Source organism: Girardinichthys multiradiatus, chromosome 1, assembly GCF_021462225.1.
Source record: "Girardinichthys multiradiatus isolate DD_20200921_A chromosome 1, DD_fGirMul_XY1, whole genome shotgun sequence".
In the NCBI taxonomy this organism is placed as follows: domain Eukaryota; kingdom Metazoa; phylum Chordata; class Actinopteri; order Cyprinodontiformes; family Goodeidae; genus Girardinichthys; species Girardinichthys multiradiatus.
In genome coordinates this window covers 41617119-41626103 of record NC_061794.1, presented here as the reverse complement: position 1 = coordinate 41626103, position 8985 = coordinate 41617119, and the positions used below count along the sequence as shown (strand labels likewise).

Here is an 8985-nt window from a genome sequence, read left to right as displayed (position 1 = left end):
TGCTGAGGTCTTATGGAGGCCCAGGATGCTTCGATAGCGGCCTTTAGCTCATCCAGAGTGTTGGGTCTTGAGTCTCTCAACGTTCTCTTCACAATATCCCACAGATTCTCTATGGGGTTCAGGTCAGGAGAGTTGGCAGGCCAATTGAGCACAGTGATACCATGGTCAGTAAACCATTTACCAGTGGTTTTGGCACTGTGAGCAGGTGCCAGGTCGTGCTGAAAAATGAAATCTTCATCTCCATAAAGCTTTTCAGCAGATGGAAGCATGAAGTGCTCCAAAATCTCCTGATAGCTAGCTGCATTGACCCTGCCCTTGATAAAACACAGTGGACCAACACCAGCAGCTGACACGGCACCCCAGACCATCACTGACTGTGGGTACTTGACACTGGACTTCTGGCATTTTGGCATTTCCTTCTCCCCAGTCTTCCTCCAGACTCTGGCACCTTGATTTCCGAATGACATGCAGAATTTGCTTTCATCCGAAAAAAGTACTTTGGACCACTGAGCAACAGTCCAGTGCTGCTTCTCTGTAGCCCAGGTCAGGCGCTTCTGCCGCTGTTTCTGGTTCAAAAGTGGCTTGACCTGGGGAATGCGGCACCTGTAGCCCATTTCCTGCACACGCCTGTGCACGGTGGCTCTGGATGTTTCTACTCCAGACTCAGTCCACTGCTTCCGCAGGTCCCCCAAGGTCTGGAATCGGCCCTTCTCCACAATCTTCCTCAAGGTCCGGTCACCTTTTCTCGTTGTGCAGCGTTTTCTGCCACACTTTTTCCTTCCCACAGACTTCCCACTGAGGTGCCTTGATACAGCACTCTGGGAACAGCCTATTCGTTCAGAAATGTCTTTCTGTGTCTTACCCTCTTGCTTGAGGGTGTCAATAGTGGCCTTCTGGACAGCAGTCAGGTCGGCAGACTTACCCATGATTGGGGTTTTGAGTGATGAACCAGGCTGGGAGTTTTAAAGGCCTCAGGAATCTTTTGCAGGTGTTTAGAGTTAACTCGTTGATTCAGATGATTAGGTTCATAGCTCGTTTAGAGACCCTTTTAATGATATGCTAATTTTGTGAGATAGGAATTTTGGGTTTTCATGAGCTGTATGCCAAAATCATCCGTATTAAGACAATAAAAGACCTGAAATATTTCAGTTAGTGTGAAATGAATCTAAAATATATGAATGTTAAATTTTCATCATTACATTATGGAAAATAATGAACTTTATCACAATATGCTAATATTTTGAGAAGGACCTGTAGAGTAAAACACCCGCTCTGCCTTAAATATGTTATCAAAACGTATCGCACGCATTTTTTCACATTAACAAATGCATGCACTAATTCAAGCAAAGAAATATGAAATATTGTTTAAGAATTAAACTCGCTGTTGCGTGGTCAAGATTGCATGGGGCCCCAAGGGGAATTCCATCTGGGACCCATTCCCAGTTAAGGCCATCAACGACTACACACCGCCCTTTCATGCTCTCTATGCTTATTCGCTTTTTTATTGCGAAGTGGCACAACTTGTTTTGGTTGGTGATGGCAACGTTTTGTCCCACAGTAGCTTTGTTGATGGGACTAACTCTCAATACAAAGAAAACAAAGTGTATTTGCTTTTCAATCAAGAAAACGTCATTACAGTCCTTGAATATCCAGATCAATAGGGATCCTATCGAGCAAGTATCACAAGAAAAGTATTTAGGAATAATTCTGGATGCTCAGCTATATTTTAGGAGCCATGTTGATAAAATCAGCAAAACTGTTAGATCAAATATAAATTGTTATAAAATTATTAGAAATTGTTTAACACTTCACTGTGCAGAGATGTTTTTGAACTCAATGATTCTCTCACATTTTTCATATGGAGCCACTCTCTGGTCTCAGACTGGTCAAACTATACTCAAACCATTAGCAAGTCTCTATAATCGGGCTTTAAAGGTTTTAAATCAAAAGCCAATCAGATTCCATCATTGTCACATTTTGGCCAAATTCGGCATTTTAGACTTTACTAATTTTATAAATTATAATCTTTTAAAATTGATTTTTAAGTGTTTACATGGATATGCACCTACACCATTAAGCGATTGCATACAGAGACTGCAGGGCAATAGCAGATCTACCAGAGCAGCTTCAGATGGAAATTATAAGGTCCCCTTTCGAAGAACCACTTTGGCTCAAAGTGCTCTGTCCGTGAGAGGAACTGCAGTTTGGAATTCACTTCCTGTTGATTTAAAGTCTGTAACCAGTTTTAGTATGTTCAAAAAACAAACAAAACTCTTGTTATGTCAAAAACAGAATTGTACACATTTTTGATGTTTTATGTTTCACTGTTTGCTTGTTTGTTTGTAGATGTTGTCAACATTATGTTGTGCTATTTTAAATGATTATTACTTTAATTTTTAGAGGTACTTTAAAAAAAAAAAAAAAGCCTATCTAGGGACAAGTGCTGCGAATTAGCTGTTGCTATTGAACTATGACGCAAACATGGGACTGCTGTTTTGTTCAGTTGGTCTATGTCAATGTGTGTCTGTCCTTATCAAATAAACTTAAATAAATAAAATAAGATGAAGTGTACTTAGGCCCAATTAAATAGAACCATTAAGGCAATTCCTCCAGCAATACTCCTTTTATTGAAAGATTGTCAACAATTATTCCAAAACAAACTTAGTTAATAATGGCAACAATTTATATGCTAAGAAAAGTATCAATACATTTTGGGGGCTACTGTGACTCTAATATCTTTTTGATCTCCATAATAATGATAAACATTTTTAGGGGTTTTACCAACAATTTTCTGATCAAAGTAGAAATAGAAATATCCTTTATTGTCCCAAAGTGGGGAAATTCAGGTGTACCAGCAGCAAAGTGAAAAACAATTGGAAGGATGCAGATACACACATAAGTAAATAATATGGAAAACAAAAAATAAAAATAAGAGACTGTACAGTTGGGGAAACATTTACAAGATAAGATAAAAATACTGAACAGTTTTGATCACTTCTGTAGTCATGAAGTCTTTTGAACGCCTTGTCTTGACTTACATCAAGACCATCACAAACTCTCTCCTGGATCCCTTACAGTTGGCCTACAGAGTTAATAGATCTGTAGATGACGCTGTAAAGATGGCTCTCCATTTCATCCTTCAGCATCTGGACTCCCCAGGATCCTATGTTAGGGTAATGTTTGTGAACTTCAGCTCTGCTGTCAATACTATCATTCCTGCGTTGCTTAGAGACAAGTTCTCCAAGCTGAATGTCCCTGACCCCCTGTGCAGGTGGATTACTGACTTCCTGACGGATAGATGGCAGTTCGTCTGGCTGGGGCAGCATGTCTCTGACCTTCAGATCATCAATACTGGATCACCCCCTTCTATTCTCCCAGTACACCAACAGTTGCACGTCTGGTCATCGGTCTGTCAAACTCCTGAAGTTTGCGGATGACACCACTCTTATTGGCCTCATTACTAATGGAGCTGAAAAAACTTTGGCTGAAAATGTTTCACGTTCCAGTGAAGATGATGGTAAACGTTTACATTGCCGTCATTGAGGCTATTCTTACATCATCTGTCACAGTATGGTTTGCAGGAGCCTTGGCCAGGGACAAGGCCAGGCTGCAGCGAATCATCCACTCAGCGGAAAGGGTGATTGGCTGCAACCTACCGTCTCCGCAGGAACTCTAAGTCTTCAGGACCTGACTTGCAGCCAGAATTGCAGCTGACACCTCTCACCCTGGGTTCAGTCTGTTTTAATTCCTCCCTTCCTCCCTAAAACACTCCGGTCCATCAGGACCAGGACTTCACGTCACAACAACAGTTTCTTTTCCACTGCAGTCAGTCTGCTGAACAGTGGCTCAAGAACACCCAGCTCCATCTCTGCTTACCCTTTTATTTTATTTTTTATTTTGTACAAATGTAGACAGTCTATGTATATGTACGTGTACTCTACCGGTCAAAAGTTTTAGATACACTTTCTCACTTAAAGGGTCTCTTTATTTTCATGGCTATTTAAATTGTAGATTTTCACTAAAGGCAACAAAATTATTACCGAACACACATGGAATTATATTGTAAACAAAAAGTGTGAAACAACTTTAAACATTTCCAAATAGCCACCCTTTGCTTTGATTACTGCTTTGCTCTCTTGGCATTCTCTCCATGAGCTGAATGAGGTGCTCACCTGAAATGGTTTTCCAGAGTCTTGAAAGAATTTCCCAGAGGTTCATAGAGGCTAAAGGTTAATATTTCAGTCATCACAGCAAAGGGCGGCTACTTTAAGGGATCTAAAATATAAAACATATATGTAAAGTTCTTTTACAATTTTCTGTTTGCTACATAATTTCACATGTGTTCATTCACTGTTTTGACGCCTTTAGTGAGAATCTACATACAATGTAAATAGTCACAAACATAGTGTGTGTGTGTGTATATATATATATATATATATATATATGAGTGTGTGTGTGTGTTTTACACTTTTAATCTTATCTTGTGTCGCACCATTCACCACAAGAAGTTCCTAGTCTTGTTACCAGTTTCTGGTTAGTTTGTAAATAGTTATAGTTAGTTTTTTCAAAACTATAGCTATTTTATTGCATTTTTTTTAAGTTGATAATTTAAGAGAAATGTTAACCAAGTCTAAACATTCAAAACCAAACTTAGGGAGTTAGCGAGTGACTTCCGTTTTTTAATTCCCCGTACTTTTACTTTGAAGGCATTTCACTGATTTCCAGATTTGTTCCGGTTCGAGTCTGCGCAGTGGGAATGGATTAGAATAGGAATCACCTGTAGAAAAAAAGGCATTTACTGATTTTTAACCCCATCACTTTGAACGTTTCTCGCCGGTAATGTGTTCGCTCTTTGACTCTATCACTTTACGCCCGATTCCTCTTCCAGCTGCTGGTCGCTGTTCTTTATTCATTTAGTTGGTTTTGTTAACAGGTTTCCTGATAGAGAAAACCCAACATGGCAGGTTCGGAGAACCAGAAATTCTGTCTGCAGGAGGTCCTGGACAGTTTTCAGTTGTGCCTGTCGCCAAACAAAGAGGTTTACGTTGAACACTACGTCGCTGGATGGAGAAATCTTGTAAAGTAAGAAATTGTTGAATATTTTGTCGGGTTTTTGTCCTGCATACTAATGGGGGTAATAGGTACGTATAACGTTATTAAAAGTAGCAGAATATGTTTAAGCAGAAAGTATTTATGTGAGGTACAAATACACTCAACAAGGTTTGCGCTTATCAAGGTAAAGTACAGTATTTAAGGCTGGATTCCTGAAAGTGCCTCTGGTCTGCTTTCCAAACCAACCATTCAGGACTTGGGGTTTGGAGGTAACCTGCTGTTCAGGTTGGGTCACTAACGTGGCCATGACACGACTCTGCCTCACAGCCTGCAGGTGATCTCCAGGCCACTTCCTACTTTGTTTCTGTCTTACCTGCTTCCTACAAGGAGAGTTCATGTTGTCTTGAGAATGACTTCACCTCTAGTGGCTCCGTTTGCTCCAGGAACTTTGGACTTTTCAGTTCTTTTTTGCAAATCAGTGCTTCAAGAGCCATCAAACACAAACATATACAGAACGTTGGTTTATTACTGTCACATTCCTTGTGTTAAGTCACTCCTAAAACAGAGGCGACACCAGAAGTGGCCTTAGTCCTCTTTTCAGGGGATACAGAGGTCCTAGAGACTGTAGATAGGGTGACAAGGCAGAGAATCCAAGTTACTTGAGCTCCAGTGTGCAGTTTCTACAGTCAGTGGTGACTGTCATCACTGTGTTTTATCATGTCCAAATTCAGCACGGCTATTTATCAAGCACATTTGGTGTTTCATTAAATCAAAACTTGATTTATAAAGAGCTTTAACGTACCATAAGGCAACTAAAGAGCTGCACAGGTGAATAAAAATACATTGATTTAAAATGCTTTGTTCTGGTGACAAAGTTCATTGAGGTGCAGATGTAATTTTCTAACAATACCTGGTTGAATGAGCTGGTATCACTGTGCTTGACTGGATTACAAACCCGTCTGACCTGAAGGTCCTATTGTCAAGAGGAAGATGAGACACCAGATCCAACTAAACACATGAGCTGAAGACCTAACCACGTGTTGAATGCAAATAGATAGAATAGAAATATCCTCTATTGTCCCTCAGTGAGCAAATTCTGGTGTGGCAGCGGCAAAGGAAAAAGACAAATGGAAGCATACAGGGATACATGCATTGGGGATGGGTACCTTTCACATTTGAACCGATACGGTACCAGTTTTCGGTACTTTTTTGTGTGCAAATAAATGGAACAGGAATAAATGTTAATTCGTTTAATAACTTTCAATTTAACATATTCATTTCTCAATATATACATTTGGATGAAAATATCAAAACAACATCCAGCTGTCTATATTATAACATCCAATTTGTTTCAAACATTTCTTCTCCCATGTTGCTGGCGTGCTGACGGTGTCGAATGCAGGAGTCGAAGGCGTAGATCTGAGGCTGATGAAAATTTGTTCACTCTTCAGCCTTGAGAGAAATCTTGTACTTAACCAGGTGCTTCCTCAGATTAGAAGTATTCTCGCCGCTGGTCTTGCACTTTGCGTCACAAATATTGCAGCGAGCATAGTCTGCATCGCGTTTTGAAAAGCGGAGCATACTTTCGAGCGTTTTCTACGTATCAGCCATGCTTTGTTGACGGTACCAGTGGCTCCTGACATTACGCTCTTGTGCGTGCAATGATGTGTTCATGTACGGCATGGAAAATCGTCCAATCTTCCACTCCCTCAGTGTCACAATGATGCATTTAGGTACCGAAACCTGGTACCGTTTGATTTCACGTGAGTCGGTACTCTGTAGTACCGACGGAATTCGGTTGGTACCTATAAAAGTAAGTATATCTGTTTGTGAGGAATAAATCTGTACTGAGTTTTAGCAGTGCTGTTAGCTTGTTGTCAGTGTATCAACCACCCAGACCTCTCAGGTCTTCTGGCTCAAATCTACTCTGCATACCCAGAACCAGAACCAAACATGGAGAAGCAGTTTTTATTTCCTTGGCTCCACTAATCTGGAAAAATCTCCCAGAAAACTGTAAAAGTGCTGAAACCCTAAGTTGCTTTAAATCAATTAAAAAAACGTATTTGTTTAGAGTGGCCTTTGACTGTGCCATCGAAACATTATTAGTTAAGTTTTCAGTCAAACTTCACTTTAATTTTCTTATTATTTTATCATTCATTCTCTATTTTATTTATTTTTTTATTATCATCTTTTTAATTATTCATTTTTTTATTCTCTTTATTTAATTACCATTATGCCACTGCAATGTACTTTTCCTATTATGTGTCTTTTTCTTTTTTTTCCATGTACAGCACTTTGAATTGTCTTGCTACTGAAATGTGCTATAAATAAACTTGCCTTGCCTTGCATGATGAGCATTAAAACGGAGACACTGGAGGTTAAGCTTGGTACATTCTTAGAATTCTTTCTATGCATTGTCTGACTATGTTTCAGAGCTAGACACTGTAACACACTACAGTGAGCAAACATAAAAGTGCTCATAGGATGTTTCTTCTCAACAGGTTTCTGAACAGCTTGGGGAGCGTTTTTGGTTTCATTTCTAAAGACGCTGTCAGCAAGATCCAGATCCTGGTGAACTTCCTGAACAGTGAGAACAGCTGTCAGTATGCCACCGTGCAGTCCATGGTCAAGTTTGAGCTGGACAACAAACTGGTGGACGTGGACAAGAAGGGCATCTGTCCTGAGTCTGGGTGCCGCACTCTGCTGAGGCTCCACCGTGCATTGAGGTGGCTTGAGCTCTTCCTGGAACGCCTGCGAACCAGCAAGGAGGACGACAAGACTTCAGTCATGTGCAGGGAGGCGTACAACGAGTCCCTGGCCCAACACCACCCATGGATGGTCCGTACGGCGGCTGGCATGGCTTTCTTTGCCCTCCCTGGACGTCCAACTTTCTTTGAAGTGATGAACGTTGGCCCTCCAGAGCAGGTCGTGGCCATCCTGGGGAAGGCTGTGCCTCTCATTTCTGAGGTGTACCTAATCATAGAGGAACTTTACCTAAAGCACAACCTACTTGATTTACCATAGAGATGAACAAGTGTTATACCTGTCTGGATGGACCCTGCTGGAGTGCTGTGGAGACTTCTGCTGCTGTATGATGATTCCAGCATGTGTGCTATATCTAAGAGTAATTTATCACATTGACTGTAACCCTGTTCATTCCAATTTTAGGTATAATATGGCATGTTTCTCTTTGATTCGTCATGTAACTCAAATTCATATTTTTACGGTTCCTTAAGTGCTCTTTGTTGAATTAAAAAGCTATATTTGATCATTATGGGCACATTATTTATGAAAGGGAAACCATATAATTAGTTTAGAAAATAATACATTTTCTTATTGTAACCTTAATATCAGCATATAGCTTGTACACAATGTCATGTCAGTTGTGTTTGTTCTATTTAAATATACAACAGTTTGATGCTACCATATATATGTGAAAAACATTGTCACTAGATAAATTGCTGTATATTCTGGCCTATATTGTCTTATTGTGAAAACAGAACCAAAAAATCCACCTTTTCTAAATCAATTTGTGGAAAACAAGTGTAAATAGTTTAAAGGTTTATCTGGTAAATAAAATGCAAAATACAAGTGACATTATTGTTGAATAAAGTGGTATAGTCGCACACCGATTTGACATTTTCTTGTTAAATGGTAAAAGCTGTATTGTTATATATCCAGCTTGTGTTAACAGTTAATGCATTGGTAATAGAGCTGATAAGGAGTTAAATCCAGAGGTGTGCTGATGATAGGTTACTTTTCTAAAGAAAATGTGTTATTTTAAACTATTTTGTAATCATTTGGATTTTTTTTAAATCTGCTGAATTTTATGGTTTTTATACAGGTTGTCTCACTGAGATCCGTATCTCATTTACAAGACGTCTGGCTGCTGTCTGTGCGTTCAGCTCAACCGGGTCAACACTTTGTGCTGCA

At 39.8% G+C, this 8985-nt stretch overlaps 1 protein-coding gene across 1 annotated transcript; it reads left to right on the top strand.

The window, feature by feature from the left end:
* The first annotated feature begins 4708 nt into the window (after positions 1-4708).
* Positions 4709-8678, top strand: LOC124873836 (ceramide-1-phosphate transfer protein). The gene is made up of 3 exons (XM_047374836.1): positions 4709-4836; positions 4934-5082; positions 7554-8678. The coding sequence occupies exons 2-3, from the start codon at positions 4958-4960 to the stop codon at positions 8074-8076; spliced, it is 648 nt and encodes a 215-aa protein (XP_047230792.1). The 5' UTR covers positions 4709-4836; positions 4934-4957; the 3' UTR covers positions 8077-8678.
* Positions 8679-8985: the final 307 nt, after the last annotated feature.